This window comes from Hemiscyllium ocellatum, chromosome 5, assembly GCF_020745735.1.
Source record: "Hemiscyllium ocellatum isolate sHemOce1 chromosome 5, sHemOce1.pat.X.cur, whole genome shotgun sequence".
In the NCBI taxonomy this organism is placed as follows: domain Eukaryota; kingdom Metazoa; phylum Chordata; class Chondrichthyes; order Orectolobiformes; family Hemiscylliidae; genus Hemiscyllium; species Hemiscyllium ocellatum.
Window position 1 is genome coordinate 131,664,197 of NC_083405.1, and position 19,339 is coordinate 131,683,535.

General features: G+C 42.2%; 1 protein-coding gene across 1 annotated transcript in view; it reads right to left on the reverse strand.

Annotated features, from left to right (window-relative positions):
- The window catches only part of vill (villin-like), a 107,351-nt gene that overhangs the window by 61,739 nt on the left and 26,273 nt on the right, over nt 1–19,339 (reverse strand). Inside the window, exon 2 of the mRNA XM_060825206.1 lies at nt 405–493. Within this exon, the coding sequence (XP_060681189.1) occupies nt 405–476 (72 nt within the window). The 5' untranslated portion in view covers nt 477–493. The remainder of the gene's footprint in view (nt 1–404; nt 494–19,339) is intronic.

Consider the following 19,339-nt stretch of genomic DNA (forward strand, 5'->3'; position numbering starts at 1 on the left):
TTACAGAAAAGCTGATTTACGACATTCCTGAATACCTTTATCTTAATGATGATTTATAATTGGCACGTGATCAGTATGTCATAAACAATTTTTTAGTTCTTCTGGACAGTTCAGCATTTGTTGTCCATCTCTAACTGCCCTTGAACTGAATACCTCGATAGGTTATTGCTTTTGGTCCAGTCACATGTAGGCGAGACTGCATAAGGACAGCAGATTCCCTAAAAGGACCTTATGAACCAGGTGGATTTTTATGACAATTGTTGATAGTTGCCATGGTCAACATCACTTGAATTACTGTGTAATCCAGATTTATTAATTGAACTTAAATTCCTCCAAGACTCTCAAAAGACAGGGTCAACATTCCTATTTTACCATAAACTGTGACATAAACTTGACATTCTTACCTCGATGGTCCATATTTGCAGGCCTGGGCTTGTGCTGATATTTTTAAAGGCCTCTGCTGTTACAGTTGGCATGGTAACAATGGTCACAACTAGAAGCAAGCAGAAAAAAAATGGAGTCAATGTTAAGACTGCATAATGTGCAATGTAGGTTGGCTGAATTTTTTGTGGAGGTGACAAGATTGATTGATGAGGGTAAGGCAGTAGATGTCTACATGGACTTTAGTAAGGCTTTTGATAAGGCTGGTACAGAAGGTGAAGTCCCATGGGATCCGGGGAGAGCTGGCTAAATAGATCCAAAACTTACTTGGTCATAGAAGACAGAAAGTAGTGGTGGAAGGGTGCTTTTCGGAATGCAGATCAGTAACTAGTGGTGCTCCGCAGGAATCAGTCCTGGGACTTTGTTGTTTGTAATGTATATAATGGATCTGGAGGAAAATGTATAGTAAGTTTGCAGGTCACACCAAAACTGGTGGATTGCAGACAATTAAGAGGATTGTCAAAGGATACCACAGGATATAGATATTTGGACAGAGAAATGGCAGGTGGAGTTTAATCTGGACAAATGTGAGGTGATGCATTTTGGAAGATCAAATGCAGGTGCGAATTATACAATCAATGGCAGAACCCTTGATATTCAGGGGGATCTGGATATACAGGTCCACAGATCCCTGAAAGTGGCACACAGGTGGATAAGGTGCTGAAGGAGACATACAGCAAGCTTGCCTGGGCACTGAATATAAAAATTGGCAAATTATGTTACAGTTGTACAAAAGTAGCTGGGCCATATTTGCAATAGTGCATACAGTTTTGGACACCGCACCAGCAGAAGGACACTGATCTTTTGGAGAAGGTGAAGAGGAAGTTCACCCGAATGTTCCTGGCCTGGAGGGTTTTAGTTATGAGAGGTTGGATAAACTTGGACTGTTTTCACTGGAAAGATGGAGGCTGAGGAGCAACCTGACAGAGGTCTACAAAATTACAAGAGGCACACATTGGGTGGATAGTCAGAGATGTTTTTCCAGGGTAAAACAGTCAACTACAAGAGGGCACAGGTTCAAGCTGAGAGGGGGAAAATTTAGGGGAGAGGTGCAGGGAAACCTTTTCACATGGAGGGTGCTGGGTACCTGGAATTCACTGCCAGTGGAGGTGGTGGAAACAGGCATGTTAGCAACATTTAAGGCATATCTTGATAATCACATGAATTGGAAGTGAATAGAGGGGCAGAAACTGTTGTGGTTCTGTTCGCCGAGCTGGGAATTTGTGTTACAGACGTTTCGTCCCCTGTCTAGGTGACATCCTCAGAGCTTGGGAGCCTCCTGTGAAGCGCTTCTGTGATCTTTCACAAACCTTGAACACCCTACGGGGAGAAACTGCAGGGGCAATAAGTAGCAGATCTAAATAAGTTTTAGGAATCATCAGAGGCATAGTGGGCCAAAGGGCCTGTTCCTGTGTTGCATTGCATCCTTAATGACAACAACCACCAATTGAGGTAATTTTTTTCCCCAATTGTTCTTAGTGAGAATTTTTTAAGGGCTACTTTGTTTTTAAGGGCTCCTTTATCATTCTCATTAATTCATTAGAGTGGAACCACAGGAGATGGGAGATATACTAAATTAGTATTTTCCATCAGTATTTACCAGACAGAAGGACAGGGAAGCTAGGGAAGTTTGTGAAATAAATGGCGATAACTTGAAAAGTGTCCAGAAGAGGAGCTGCTGGAGGTCTTAAAATGCACAAAGGCAGATAAATGCTCAGGACCTGATCAGGTGTTTCCCAGAATGTTCTGGGAAGCTAAGTAAGAGATTGCTGGGCCCCTTGCTGAGGTATTTTTCTCACTGATAGCCAAAGGTGAGGTGCCGGTAGACCAGAGGTTGACTAATGTGGTGGCCATTATTTAAGAAAAATTGTAAGGAAAAGCCAGAGAACAATAGACTGGTTAGCTTTACATCAATAGTGGTTAAGTTGTTGGAGGAGATTTTAAGGGACAGGATTTACAGGCATTTGGAAAGGCAAGGATTGATTAGGGACAGTCAGCATAGCTTTGTGGTGTGGGAAATCACATCTCACTAACATGATTGAATTTTTTGAAGAGGTGACAAAGATTGATGAAGGTAGAGCAGTAGACATTAGCTATATAGACTTCAATAAAGCATTTGACAAGTTTCCTCATTATAGACTGGTTAGTAAGATCAGATCACATGGGATCTGAGGGAGCTAGCTAATTGGATACAAAATTGATTTGAAGGTAGGAAACAGGGTGTTGGTGGAGGGATGTTTTAAGGAATGGAGGCTTGTGACCAATGGTGTGCCACATGGATCAGAGCGAGGTCAACTATTTTTTGTCATTAAATAAATGATTTGGATGTGAATATAGGAGACATGGTTAGTAAGTTTGCAGATGACATCAAAATAGGTAGGGTAGTGGACACTGGAGATTATCTCAGAATACAACAAAACGTTGCTCGGATGGACGAATGGGCCTGGGAACAGCAGATGGAGTTTAATTTAGATAAATGTGAGATGTTGTGTTTTGATAAAACAAACCAGGAGATTGACTTCACTGGTCATAACATTGAGTATAGGAGTTGGGATGTCATGTTGTAGTTGTACAGGATATTGATGCGGCCACCTTTGGAATACTTGGAGAAATTCTTGTCACCCTTCTAGGATGGATGTTGTTAAACTTGAGAGGGTGCAGAAATGTTTTACAAGGATGTTGCCAGGAGTGGAGTTTTGAGCTATTAAGAGAGGCTGAATAGGCTGGGGCTTTTTTCCATGGAGCATTAGAGACTGGGAGGTGACCTTACAGAGGTTTATAAAACCATAAGGAGTAAGGATAGGGTCAATGACCAAGGTCTTCTTCCCAGGGTAAGGGAGTCCAAACGTAGAGGTCATAGGTTTAAGGTGAGAAGGAAAAGATTTAAAAAGGACCTGAGGGCTAAGAATACCTTCTATATTTCTGTTGATGTTATGTAGGATTTGAAGAATTCATCAATAACCCCAAACATTATCACTGGTGCATAAAACATAAAAAGCCACACAACTGATGCATTAATTTCCTAAACACCACAATATTTTAATTGGCACAAGATAACAGGTACAATTTAACAAAAGTTTATTTTTTAAGTAACAGGCACATACTTTATACAGTTTACAGAATTCCAAATTTGTATAATCCTTTGTGAGTAGAAATTTTCCCTAACTTCATTCCTGAATGACCTGGTACTAATTTTTAAATTATGCCCCTGAGCCCTATACATCCTTAAATGAACAGATCACTTACTCATTAAAATTTCCTTCATTATAACAATGACTACATTTCCAATGTATTGCATTTACTGTACTGATTAAGAATGACCCAAGGTCATAAAAAGCATTGTCTTAGTATATGCAAAATGGTTGTGTGTTTGTCTCTGTAACAGTCACTGCACCTCAAGTAATTTACATCACCTTGAGATGTGATAACACATAGATGCAAATCTTTGTGAGATAGAACTGTCCAGTATTAAACTCTCCAATTGTTATAACGTTCATAATAATAGTATCTTTAACGTTTTTCTCCACATAGCAGCTCCTTAAGTCTTGAGCAACAGACTTTGCATACATTTGCAAGTGACTTCCAAGTATTCCTGGTTTGCAGTTAAAATATTCCTTTGTTGACAGGTTTACAAATTGCTTTCTCCTCTTTTCAGCTCATGTCTAACCTTATAGCTTCTCAACCTACCTCTCTGGTGTCCATCTTCCCTATCTTTGCAGCTCCTCTTCCTATTTGGAGTTTAGAGTCTTGAGTGCCTCCTCTCCCATTTGCAGCCTCACGTGCCTTCCTCCTGCATGTCAGGCCTCAGCAGCTTTGCTGTGCACATCCTGGCAGTCTCAATTCCCCAGCATCCAGCCTCACCAGTCTCATTCACCCCGATATCACCAGCATTGCTGCCTATCTCCTCTCCCCCCTTTTGGGTCCCAGTGTCTCCAGATTAATATCCCTCTGTCTGGACTGGTCACTCATGCTTCCTTTGATCCAGCAAGCCCACTCTTGCTGCCATTTACATTCTCACTACTCACTGCTGCCCTAATAATAGACAGTTTCTTTCCAGTGTTTCTTCAGGTGAGCTACAAATGCAACAGGGAAGCAACCATGATTGGAGGTGCAGTTCTTTGTCGATTCAGTCAATTCTACTTTTGGGAGTGACTTTTCATTGATACGTTGCCCTCGTGTTTGACTTTTCCAGAGGACTGAAAATGTGTTGCTGGAAAAGCGCAGCAGGTCAGGCAGCATCCAAGGAACAGGAGATTCGACATTTCGGGCATAAGCCCTTCTTCCAGCAACACATTTTCAGCTCTGATCTCCAGCATCTGCAGACCTCACTTTCTCCTTTTCCAGAGGACTCTCAGGGGATGAATTCACATGCCACACCTCCCCCATTTTTTCAAAGGTACCAGCATTGAGTGTTTATTACATTCTGTGAGTATTGCCATCAAGTCTAGTATTTGCTACCTTCCCTCATTACACTTGAGCTGAGGGTCTCACTCAGCCATCGCAGAAATCAGTTCAGAGTCAATCACATTGCTCTTAGTGTTGAGTCATATGTTGATCAGATTGAATAAAAAGCTAATGGTGAACATATAACCACTGCTGACTGTTGTAAAAGTCTCTCTGGGCAGTTCGTTGATGCCCTTGTAAATCTGCTACCCTAACCTGGTCTGGCTTACATGTAACTCCAAGCCCACAGTCATGTGGCTGACACTGAATTGCCCTTTGGAAGCTGCAATGCCTGCGTCCCATGAACAATTTTTTAAAAAAATGTTGCCATGCTCCTCTAAGGATTGATAGGACAGTGGGTACAGGATTAAGAGCAATTTTCAAAAGAAGATTGGACAAATACTTGAAAGGGTGCATTCTCAAGGTTGTGGAGCAAGAACAGCAACATAAAATTAATTGGACAAATTTACCAAAGAGACCTCATAAATATGAGGAGCAATCTATGCTTAAAGAACCCCTTATCAGGAATCGAAGAACAACCAGCTTACCTTGGTGTAACTGCCCATGTGTTGTGTATGAAAAATCCAGCAGGAGTACCTGATATAATGCAATAACACTCTCGTATGAAACAATAAGCTGCCTGTTCTACAGATATATATAGTATTTTGCATATTAGCACTTTGCAAGGCTGCTTGGGATATGCAACTGGTTGAACAAAGGTATTCACATGAAAATCACCTCAATGGAAAACCCTGCCTAACAGAGTCGCAGAGCATGGTACGTTGCTGAATGCAGTCATGTAATGACAGATGCATAGATGCAGTCCCAGAGGTGACAAATGACATGAAACGGAAATGAACTAGCCTTATAAATATTCTGGCTGCAGGAGCAGATCAAAGGCATGGAATTCACCAGCATGTAACTCACATCCTGACTCAAAGACTGTTCACCATCTATAAGGCACAAGTCAGTCACATGATTGAATATTCTCCACTTGCCTGGATGAGTGCAGCTCTACTAACACTCAAGAAGCTTCACAACATCCAGAATAAGGCAGCCCAATTGACTGGGACCCAATCTACCATCAATGTGTGGTGACAGTTGTGTGTGTCACCCAAAACATGTAACTCATAAGCCTTCTTCAACAACATATTCCAAACCTACGACCACTACTCCCTCGAAAGCCAAATGCTGTGCATGTATGGGAACACCACCACCTACAAGTTCATCTCCAAGCCAAACACACCAGCCTAAATGCAAACCATTGCTAGTCCTTCCTAGTCACTGGGTGAACTCCCAGAACCTATTCTCTCTAATATTGAAAACATATGGATGCAGTGTTACAAGAAGGCAATTTTCAAAAGGCACTTAGTATTGGGGAGTAAATGTTGGCCTAGCTAGCAATCTTCTAGCTAACCTGCAATCTTCTTCCTGACCTCTCTGCCCCCACCCCACTCCGGCCTATCACCCTCACCTTGACCTCCTTCCACCTATCACATCGCCATCGCCCCTCCCCCAAGTCCCTCCTCTCTACCTTTTACCTTAGCCTGCTGGATACACTTTCCTCATTCCTGAAGAAGGGCTTATGCCCGAAACGTCAAATCTCCTGTTCCTTGGATGCTGCCTGACCTGCTGCGCTTTTCCAGCAACACATTTTCAGCTAGCTAGCAATCACCTACATCTCAAGAATGATTGTTTTTGAAATGAGTTGATAAATATGTTGAGCCCCTTGTCTGCTTAAACATCATTAAAACTGGTTTATTTGTCAATTGATCCAGCCTGATTGCAGAAAGAGTGAGATAGGAAACAGAGAGAATCAGAGAGATTCTGATTGTTTCACTAATTTCCTTCAGGGAGTGGGATTTACTATACTTACCCAGCCTATATTACATACCTAAATATAGATATATTAAAGAGGCTTTGAGTCATCTACTTCTCAATTTCCCTGTCAACAAAGTAGGTCCAGCCCTTCAAGTTAACTGAATTATCTCAAGTATTTCCGTGATTTTTTTTTGGAAAACATGGTAGGTTTTTAAATCTTTTCCTTTCTGTCTTAACTATTGCGCAATGTTATTTCTGACTTTGGAACTTGGTCCAGCTGTGAAATCTGAACTACATAATGGTCCTACCTACCTAGGTCCAGCCATTTTAGGTCCATCTAATGACCCTGACACCTTGCCTCACACAGCTAGGGCTACATGCCCCTGAAGGCCCATTTTCTCATAGAACCACAGAATCCTTACTGTGTGCAAACAGACCATTTAGCACATAAGCCCACACTGACCATCCAAAAAGCATCCCATCTAGACCCATTCCCCTACCCTATCTCTGTAACCCTGCATTTTCAATGGCAAACACATTTAACCTACGTATCCCTATACACTATTGGCAATTTAGCAGGATCAATCCACCTAAATTGCACATCTTTGGACAGTGTGAGGAAACTGACGCACCCGGCGGAAATTCAGACTGACATGGGGACAACATGCAAACTCCATACACATGGTCACCCGAGGGTGGAACCAAATCTGGGTCCCTGGTGCTGTGAGGCAGCAGTACTAACTACTGAGCCACCATGCTGCTCATATTGAGTCATTTTGATTTAAACCTAGTACAGCAGACCCACATACTTGGGCCTATTTCCAGCTAAAGGTGAACAGTGGGAGTGGCAAGAGCGAGGACCAGGGCGTTGCTGGGAAGGTAAATTAATCCTTTAAAAACCTACTTCATGTATAGCTGGAGCGCACGCTGAGCAGGAGCGCACACTGGACTGCTGAGTAAGCGAGGTAATATATTTGGGGGTTGCTTTACCCAAAATTTAGCAGGGTCACCCAACCATCCTCCTCCTCTAACCAAAAAAATGGTTTGTGAGCCGGATTGGTAGTAGTCTCTTTAGGAATTCAGAACAGTGGGAATGGATGTGAGGGCAACTGAATGTTTCTCCTGTAGAATGTGGGAGTTAAAGGTCACCACTAGTGTCCCCATTGACTTCATCTGCAGGAAATGCACCCAACTCAAGCTCCTCGAAAAAAGCAATAGGGAATTGGGGCTGGATGAACTTCGGATCATTCAGGAGCCTGAGGGGGTAACTGAGAGGAGTTACAGGGAAGTAGCCACACTTCAGGTACAGGAAAAAGGCAGCTGGGTTATAGTCAGGGGACTGAATGGGTACAGGCAGACAGGGGAGGGAGCCTCTGTGGCTGTTCCCCTCAATATCACGTATACCATTTTGGATACTATTGGAGAGGACAATTTACCAGGGGTAAGCTATGGGGTACAGGTCACTGGCACAGAGTCTGTCCCTGTTGCTCAGATGGGAAAGAGGGAAAGGAGCAGAGCATTAGTCATTGGTGACCCCATATTTAGGGAGACAGATGGGAGATTCTGTGGGAATGAGAGAGACGCATGGTTGGTGTGTTGCCTCCCAGGTGCCAGGGCTCATGAAGTATAGGATCGTGTTTTCGGGATCCTTAAGGGAGAGGGGGGACAGCCCCAAGTTGTGGGCACCAATAGACACCAATGATATAGGCAGGAAGGGGGATGGGGTTGTAAGGCAGAAATTCAGGGAGCTAGGGTAGAAGCTTAGAGCTAGAACAAACAGTTGTTATCTCTGGTTTGTTACCTGTGCCACATACTAGTGAGGTGAGGAATAGGGAGGAAGAGCAGTTGAACACGTGACTGCAGGGACGGTGCAGGAGGGAGGGATTTGGATACCTGGATAATGGATGCTTATTCTGGGGGTAGGTGGGACCTCTACAAACAGGATGGTCTAGAGTGAACCAGAGTGGTGCCAATATCATGGGAGGGAAATTTGCTAATGCTCTTCAGGAGGGTTTTAACTAATTCAGCAGGGGATGGGAACTTGAACTGTTGCACCAATGTACAGGAGGGTGAGAGTAGTCAGGTCATAAATAAGGTTTCAAGGTCACAAGAGTTCACTGGCAAGCAGGAAGGTGGTTTGAAGTATGCCTACTTCAATGCCAGGAATAAGGTGGCTGAACTTGCAGCATGTTTTGGTACCTGGGGCTTCGATGTTATGGCCATTTTGGAAATATGGATAGAGCAGGGACAGTAATGGTTATTGCAGTTTCCAGGGATTAAATGTTTCGATAAGAACAGGGAATGTGGTAAAAGAGGGGGAGGAATGGCATTATTAGTCACGGACAGTATTATGATGGCAGAAAGGACATTTGAGAAGAAAGGACTTTCCAGAAACTGGAAAGGAGAGGTCACCTGTTGGGAGTTTTCTATAGGCCTCTGAAAAGTTCCAGAGACGTAGAGGAAAGGATTGCAAAGATGATTCTGGACAGGAGCGAAAATAATAGGATAGTTGTTGTGGGGGACTTTAAACTTTCCAAATATTGACTGGAGGTGCTATCATTCGAGTACTTTAGATGGGCCAGTTTTCGTCTAATATTTGCAGGAGGGTTTCCTGACACAGTATGTAGACAGGGGCGAGGCCACATTGAATTTGGTACTGAGTAATGAACCAGGCCAGGTGTAAGATTTGGAGGTAGGTGAGCACTTTGGTGATAGTGACCACAATATGTTTACTTTAGCAATGGAAAGGGATAGGCATATACCGCAGGAAGAGAGTTATAGCTGGGGGAAAAGGCAATTACAATGCAATTAGGCAAGATTTAGGATGCAAAGGATGGGGAAGAAAACTGCAGGGGAAGGGCACAATTGAAATGTGGGCGTTGTTTAAGGAACAGCTACTATGTGAACTTGATAAGTATGTACCTGTCAGGCAGGGAGGAAGCAATTGAGCGAGGGAGCTGTGGTTTTCTAAAGACGTTGAAGCTCTTGTCAAGAGGTAGGAGGCGGCTTATGTAAAGATGAGACATGAAGATTCAGTTAGGGCATTTAGGACATACAAGTTAGTCAGGAAAGACCTAAAGAGAGAGCTAAGAAGAACCAGGAGGGGTCATGAGAAATCTTTGGCAGATAGGATCACAGAAAACAGTGTCCCTTTCTATAGGTATATTATGAATAAAAGAATGACTAGAGTAAGATTAGGGCCAATCAAAGACAGTAGTTGGAAGCTGTGCATGGAGTCCGAGGAGATAGGTGAGGTTCTAAATGAATATTTTTTTTGTCAGTATTCACCCTGGAAAAAGACAATGTTGTCAAGGAGAATACTGAGATACAGGCTATTAGACTAGATAGGATTGAGGTTCTTAAGGAGGAGGAATTGTTAGCAATTCTGGAAAGTGTGAAGATAGATAAGTCCCCTGGGCTGGATGGGATTTATCCTAGGATTCTCTGGGAAGCTCAGGAGGAAATTGCAGAAACTTTGGCTTTGATCTTTATGTTGTCATTGTCTACAGGAATAGTGCCAGATGACTGGAGGATAGCAAATGTTGTCCCCTTGATCAAGAAGGGAAGTAGAGACAACCCTGGTAATTATAGACTATGATTTAGAGGTGTCGGTGTTGGATGGGAGGGACAAAATTAAAAATCATAACACCAGGTTATAGTCGCACAGATTTATTTGGAGCCACTAGCTTGTGAAGCGATGCTTCTTCATCCACCTGACGAAGCAACAATTTGAAAGCTAGTGCCTCCAAATAAACTTATTGGTGTGGTTCTGTTCGCCGAGCTGGGAATTTGTATTGCAGATGTTTCGGCCCCTGTCTAGGTGACATGCTCAGTGCTTGGGAGCCTCCTGTGAAGCGCTTCTGTGATCTTTCCTCCGGCATTTGTAGTGGTTTGAATCTGCCGCTTCCGGTTGTCAGTTCCAGCTGTCCGTTGCAGAAACGTCTGCAACACAAATTACCAGCTCGGCGAACAGAACCACAACAAAGAGCACCCGAGCTACAAATCTGCTCACAAACTTTAAACTTGTTGGACTATAACCTGGAATTATAGACCACTGAGCCTTACTTTGGTTGTGGGTAAAGTGTTAGAAAGGTTAATAAAAGATAGGATTTATAATCATCGAGAAAGGAATAAGTTGATTAGGGATAGTCAACATGGTTTTGAGAAGGGTAGGTTGTGCTTCACAAACCTTATTGAGTTCTTTGAGAACGTGACCAAACAGGTGGATGAGGGTAAAGTGGTTGATGTGGTGTATATGGAATTAAAGTGTTTGATAAAGTTTCCTATGGTTGGCTATTGCAGAAAATATGGAGGCATGTGATTGAGGGTGATTTAGTGATTTGGATCAGAAATTGGCTAGCTGAAAGAGGACAGAGGGTGGTGGTTGATGGGAAATATTCATCCTGGAGTTCAGTTACTAGTGGTGTACCACAAAGATCTGTTTTGAGGCCACTGCTGTTTGTCATTTCTATAAATGACCTGGATGAGGGCGGAGAAGAGTTAGTAACCTTACAGGTGACACTAAAGTTGATGGAGTTGTGGACAGTGCTGAAGGATGTTGCAGGTTACAGAGAGTCTTAGATAAGCTGCAGAGCTGGGTTGAGAGATGGCAAATGGAATTTAATGTGGAAAAGTGCAAGGTGATTCACTTTGGAAGCAGTAACAGAAATAGAGAGTACTGGGCTAATGGTAAGATTCTTGGAAGTGTGGATGAGCAGAGAGATCTCAGTGCCCATGTACATAGATCCCTAAAGGTTGCCACCCAGGTTGATAAGGTTGTTAAGACATATGGTGTGTTAGCTTTTATTGGTAGAGGGATTGAGTTTCTGAGCCATGAGGTCATGTTACAGCTGTACAAAATTCTGGTACGGCTGCATTTGGAGTATTGTGTACAGTTCTGATCGCCGCTTTATAGGAAGGATTTGGAAGCATTGGAAAAAGCGCAGAATAGATTTAACAGGATGTTGCCTGGAATGGGTAGGTCTTATGAGGAAAGGCTGAGACTTGAGGCTGTTTTTATTAGAGAGAAGAAGGTTGAAGTGTGACCTAGAGATGATCAGAGGATTAGACAGGGTGGACAGTGACAGCATTTTCCTCAGATGTGATGGCTAGCACAAGGGGATATAGCTTTAAATTGAGGGGTGATAGATATAGGCCTGATGTCAGAGGTAGGTTCTTTACTTAGAGAGTGGTAAATGCATGGAACACCCTGCCTGCAACAGTAGTAGACTCGTCAACTTTAAGGGCATTTAAATGGTCATTGGATAAACATATGGATAATAATGGAATAGTGTAGGTTAGTTGGGCTTCATATTGGTTTTACAGGTCGGCACAACATCGAATGCTATAATTTTATGTTCACATAGTTTGACAAACCTAGGTCTACTTACCTAGGTCTGTGTGAAGCCTGCTCACTAAGGTTTTGCTATTGTGTTTCATCTTGCTACATTACCTCCTCTGTTCTGTGTACTGTCAAATCAAGCACTCCTCTTATCTAATCGTTTTGCTGCACACACCATTTGCAAACATTACTTGACAATGAAGAGATTCCTAAGGATTGCAATAGTTAGATATTGCCTTATCCTGTCAGCTTACACTCACTGCCCAAGCAGCTCTTTTTTTTGGAAAGAGGTAGAAATGTTGTTGGACAAGTAATCCAGAGGACCTGACTTACCATCCAGCAAAAAGTGAGGTCAAATTCAATCATGGCAGTTGGAGAATTTCAATTCAGTTAATTTAAACTCCAAAACTGTCGTTGCTAAAAATGTGATTGCTGGTAATGTCCCTTCTGTAAATGATATCTGCCACTCTGCCTGTATCAAACTGGCAGCTGAATCAAACTGCTGCAAAGTATTAACAATAATGCAGTAGCACCTTCACTTGATGCCATCTAAAATTAGGGATGGGCAATAAAGTTAGGGATGCTTTTTGGAGGGTTGATATGGATTTGATGGGCTAAATGGCCTGCTTCCACATTCTAGGGATTCAAATGATTTATTTGATATGCAGAGGATGGTGCACGTTTGGAACAAGCTGCCAGAGGAGGTAGTGGGGGCAGGTACAATGGTGGCATTTAAAAGGCATTTGGATGAGTATATTAATAGGAAGGGTTCAGAAGGATATGGGCCAAGTGCTGGCAATTGGGACTAGATCAGTTTAGGATATCTGGTCAATGTAGATAAGTTGGACCGAAGAGTCTATTTCCATGCCATATAACTGTGACTCTGTAATGTGTTGCCCTGGACTGCTGCACAGTCGTAGCGAAGGTCGTTTACAATTCACTCATGATTGAAACAATATGTTCCATGTCGGAAAGTTTTGAAAGATCAGCCTATTTTTCCTACTGCCATTAATTCCACAATTCTTTATAGTAGGAATTGAACTCATTAACTGGGCTATTATTCCAGCACAACAACCAGCTGACACAGTAACAGACTCAAAGAAAAAAGTGATGACAAATTTTTGTTACACCTACATTCACTGATAATAGAAACATAATCAGTGCAATTGGAGATTTAATAAGAAAATGACCTTTAAAAGGACACACTTTCCTAGAGCTAAGTTCTGCATCACAGGCGTTCAATCATAGTCTCTTTCACACTCATACATCCAAAACAAAGCCACAGGAGCCTTAATCATGATTGATTCAAGGGAATGCTCAGAAATTTTGGAAAGGAGAGGACAGAATCTGTCAATGCCATATTGTAACAAGGAACCATAAGGTGTAGACAAATTCAATAATAGATCAAACTTTGTATCTTAATGCACAAAACGTTTGAAATAACTTAGATGAACTAACAGTGTAAATTGAGATAAATAAATATGATCTCATAGCCATTGTCGAAACATGGCCAGAAAGTGATCAGAGCTGGAGACTTAACTTTCAGGGATATGTGACATTTCGGACCAAGAGGAGTATGGAAAAGGTGGCAGGGTAGCACTATGAATAAGGCAAGAAATGAGAAAAAAAAGAATAAGGAGGCCAGATTCAGTGATAACCTAAAAGGCTGGCATAAATTCAGAATCCAGCAAGAGAGGACTAAAAAAAATGTAATAAATACAAGGGAAAAAAACTATGAAAGCAAAGGTGCAAAGAATATCAAAAACTGACGAGAAGAGCTTCTTTAAATATATCAAAAGGAAGAGAGAGGTCAAAATGAACACAGGCACTTTAGAAATTGAATCTGGGGAGACAGTTATGGGGGAACAAAGAAGTGGCAAATGAGTTAAGCAGTTATTTTACACTGGTCTTTACAATGGAAGATATTTCGAACATCCCATTAATACTAAAGAATATGGAGGAGGAATTAAGTCCCATCACCATCACTAAAAAAATAATATTAGATAATCTAATGGGACTATAGACCCTGACTGCTTAGATTCTAGGATCCTAAAAGAGGTGGCTACAGAGATAGTGGATGCATTGATTATAATTTTGAATTCTGGACACATATCAGAGGATTTTAAAACTGCTAATGTGACACCTCTATTTGAAGAGGGAGGAAGGCAAAAAACAGGTAACAACTGGCTGATTAGCCTCATATCTATTGGTAGAGAAGTATGGGAATCAATTATTAAGCAAGCAATAGAATATTTAGAAAATCATAATCTCAATCAAGCAGAATTAGAAAGCTTCATGAAAGGGAAATAGTGTATGACAAATTTATTAGTTTTTTGAGGAAATCCCAACCAGTTTGGTTACCAAGACCAGTTATGTGTTGAATTTGTACATCCAGGTGTTTAACATGTACCACACAAAATGTTACATCTAAAGATGAGCACCTATGGTGCTGGAGGCAATATTATTGGCATGGATAGAGAATTGGCTCATGGCAGGAAACAGCAAGTGGGGTTAAGGGGCTCATTTTTCAGATTGGCGACGTGTGACCAGTGGGTTCTACAGGGACACATGCTGGAACCACAACTTGGAGGAAATGAACGTATTGTTGCCAAATTTGCAGAGTGACACAAATATAGGTGAAAGGCAGGTTGCAAGAGGGATACTGATAGATTATGTAATTGGGCAAAAGATTGGCAAATGGACTTTAACATGGAAAAATGTGAATTGTATATTTTGGAAGGGTGAATCAAAGAATAAAGTATTGTTTAAATTGAGAAAAACTGTCAAAAGCTGCAGTTTAAAGGGACTAGGAGGCACTTATACACAAAACATAGAAAGCTGGCACACTGGTTCAATCAAGAAGGCCAATAGAATGTTGGCCTTTATTTCCAGGGTTTGGAGCAGTTGAGTAGGAAAGTCCTACTGAAACTGTATAAGGTGCTAGTGAGACCATATCTGGAGTACTATGAGCAGTTTTGGTCCCCTTATTTAAGGAATGCTATCATTCCATTGGAAGCAGTTCAGAAAGGTTCACTTGGATGATCCCTGGTATGGAAGGACTGCTTTATGAACAAAGGCTAAAGTGAGCAATGGAATTCTACTCATTGGAGTTTAGAAGAATGAAAGGTGATAACATCGAAATGCAGAGATTTCTTCAGGGCTCTAGAGGGTTCTTCTGACAGGATGTTCTCCCTCATGAGAGTTGCAAATGTGTTGCTGGTCAAAGCACAGCAGGTTAGGCAGCATCTCAGGAATAGAGAATTCGACGTTTCGAGCATAAGCCCTTCACTCGAAACGTCGAATTCTCTATTCCTGAGATGCTGCCTAACCTGCTGTGCTTTGACCAGCAACACATTTGCAGCTGTGATCTCCAGCATCTGCAGACCTCATTTTTTACTCCCTCATGAGAGTGTCAAGAATCAGAGGGCATAGTGTCAGAATGAAAGGGCACTGATTTAACACTGGATGAGGAGGAACATCTTCTCTAAGAGGATTGAGAGTTTGAAACTCTTTGACACAGAGATCTGTGGAGGCAAAGCCCTTCTGTATATTTAAGGTTGAGATAGATAGATTCAAGGGTTAAGTGGAAAGGGCCAGAGAGTGGATGTGGAGTATGTCGGATTTGCCATGATCCTATTGAATGGCCAAGCAGGCACAAGTGGCCAAATACCTTGTCCTGGGCTCAACCTGGACCTTGGGTTCATGTCAAACTACAGGTGGCCCCACTACGCTATGCGTGCCCACACTCTTACATACACTCATACAGATCCTCAAACATGCTCTCTCTCAGGCGCGCGCGTGTGTGCGCGTGCGTACGTACACACACACACACACACACACACCCCCCCAAACTCTCACCATGCACACACTCTCTCTCAGACATATACTCCATCACACTCACGTACACACTCCATCAAGCACAGGCACGTGCACACACATTCTCCCACACATGCACATACACACACATAAATCAATGGAATGAATTTGCATTTGCAGAACTGTATTTGCAGATACATTCTATTTTGTTCAAAAAGCACACAATCTCTAGGCAATCAATATTTTTCATAATCCATGTGATATTTTATAAATTCCTACTTTGGAAATAGAATCAGTCTGACTCAAGATCGGAATACATACAAACTCTAACCTCATATCTTTAATGCATTGTCTGAGCGGACATATCACTTTTTTTAATATAAAACCTTAAGTTATCTCAGGAATGTGACTTGAAAGAAGTTCTGGGATTTACATACTAATGAATTAAAACCTGCAATTCATTCTAAGAGATGAAAGACTTAACAGCAATCCATGTTTTTTCAATAAATCGTACCAGTGTATGACACTATGATCTTTTGCGATAAATTCTTGTGTCCTATGATCCTACTCCACTTACTATCTGAAAAAGGAGTAGCACTCCAAAAGCTTGTACTTCCAAATATACCTGTTGGACTATAACCTGGCATTGTGTCATTTTTAACTTTGTCCACCCCAGTACCTCCACATCTATTTCTCATGGTCATACAAGATGCTGGGAACATTCAGCAGATAAGACTTTTTTTAAACTTTGCCCAGTTCTGATGAAAGGTCAGATTTGAAACATTGCCTTGTTACCATCATCCCTTTAAGTAACATTCCTCAATCCATCATCACGAACATGTACCTCACAGCAGCATTGTTTCCTCTGGTTCAATTCAGGACCCCAGTTGCGGAATCAGTTAATATTATGATTGCTGTTCCCAAAAGGTCTTGCACATTAGATTGCCAAATATTGTTTTCTCATTCCCACCGTAGGATGTCCCATCCTCCAGTTGGTTCTTCAGTGTACTGGTCCAGAAAACCTCAGGAATTCTTCCTCTATGGTATTGTTACTGATTTGATTTCCCCAATCTTTATGCAGATTGAGTCTGACCCAACATTCAATAAGATCATGGCTGACTTGAGGCCTAACTCTGTATCCCTGCCTATGGTCCATATCCTTTAATCCCTCGACTTCAAAAGATGTTATATTGAGATATGGAATGAGCTGCCACAGGAAGTGGTGGAGGCTGGTACAATTGCAATATTTAAAAGTCATCTGGATGGGTTTATGTATAGGAAGGGTTTGGAGGGATATGGGTTGGGTGCTGGCAGGTGGGACGAGATTGGGTTGGGATATCGGGTCAGCATGGACAAATTGGACCGAAGGGTCTGTATCCGTGCTGTACATCTCTATGACTCTATGAGCTCTATTTTTGCCTCAGATTTCCAGCATCTGCAGAATTTTATTTTATCATCCTGTTCTCCCATATTCACTGGACATACCTGAATAATTGTTACATTTGTTACAGCACAGCTATTGAGACAATAAAAAGACAAATGTTTGTCTGGCTGAACACATTAGAGAGTGTTCATATAAAAGTGGAATTGTAAAATAGTATAAATGGTCATCGTGACCATGGCAGTTCTCTCAGATGGACTTGCCTAGTACCAGCACCTTGACCTTTCACTGAAGTTCTGCAGTTGTTTTCCCTTCAGGTAATGATCTAAATCCCTTTTGAAAGCTGTAAAAGCTGCTCTCAACCACATTCCAGATGCTAATGCAAAGATGTTTTCCCTTGCGTTGCCAAGTCTTTTTTTTGCCATGAAGCTTAAAGAGTCATAGAGATGTACAGCATGGAAACAGACCCTTCGGTCCAACCTGTCCATGCCGACCAGATATCCCAACCCAATCTAGTCCCACCTGCCAGCACCCGGCCCATATCCCTCCAAACCCTTCCTATTCATATACTCATCCAAATGCCTCTTAAATGTTGCATTTGTACCAGCCTCCACCACTTCCTCTGGCAGCTCATTCCATACACGTACCACCCTCTGTGTGAAAAGATTGCGCCTTAGGTCTCTTTTATATTTTCCCCTCTCACCCTAAACCTATGCCTTCTAGTTCTGGACTCCCCCACCTTAGGGAAAAGACTTTGTCTACTTATTCTATCCATGCCCCTCACAATTTTGTAAACCTCTATAACGTCACCCCTCAGCCTCCGACGCTCCATGGAAAACAGCCCCAGACTGTTCAGCTTCTGCCCATAACTCAAATCCTCCAACCCTGGCAACATCCTTGTAAATCTTTTCTGAACCCTTTCAAGTTTCACAACATCTTTCCGATAGGAAGGAAACCAGAATTGCACGCAATATCCCAACAGTGGCCTAACCAATGTCCTGTACGGTCGCAACATGACCTCCCAACTCCTATACTCAATACTCTGACCAATAAAGGAAAGCATACCAAACTATCCTATCTACTTGCGACTCCACTTTCAAGGAGCTATGAACTTGTACTCCAAGGTCTCTTTGTTCAGCAACACTCCCTAGGACCTTACCATTAAGTGTATAAGTCCTGCTAAGATTTGCTTTCCCAAAATGCAGCACCTCGCATTTATCTGAATTAAACTCCATCTGCCACTTTTCAACCCATTGGCCCATCTAGTCCAGATCCTGTTATAATCTGAGGTAACCCTCGTCGCTGTCCACCACACCTCCAATTTGGTGCCATCTGCAAACTTACTAACTGTACCTCTTATGCTCGCATCCAAATCATTTATGTAAATGACAAAACGTAGAGGACCCAGCACCGATCCTTGTGGCACTACATTGGTCACAGGCCTCCAGTCTGAAAAACAACCCTCCACCACAACCCTCTGGCCAAGTGGCTAGTTCTCCATGTATTCCATGAGATCTAACCTTGGTAATCAGTCTCCCATGGAGGACCTTGTCGAATGCCTTACTGAAGTCCATACAGATCACATCTACTGTTCTGCCCTCATCAATCTTCTTTGTTACTTCTTCAAAAAACTCAATCAACTTCGTGAGATATGATTTCCCACACACAAAGCCATGTTGACAATCCCAAATCAGTCCTTGCCTTTCCAAATACATGTACATCCTGTCCCTCAGGATTCCTTCCAACAACTTGCCCACCACTGAGGTCAAGCTCACCAGTCTATAGTTCCCTGGCTTGTCTTTACCGCTCTTCTTAAACAGTGGCACCACGTTTGCCAACCTCCAGTCTCCGGCACCTCACCTGTGACTATCAATGATACAAATATCTCAGCAACAGGCACAGAAATCACTTCTCTACCTTCCCACAGAGTTCTCGGGTACACCTGATCAGGCCCTGGGGATTTATCCACCTTTAACCGTTTCAAGACATTCAGCACTTCTTCTTCTGTAATCTGGACATTTTGCAAGATGTTACCATCTATTTCCCTACAGTCTATATTTTCCATATCCTTTTCCACAATAAATACTGATGCAAAA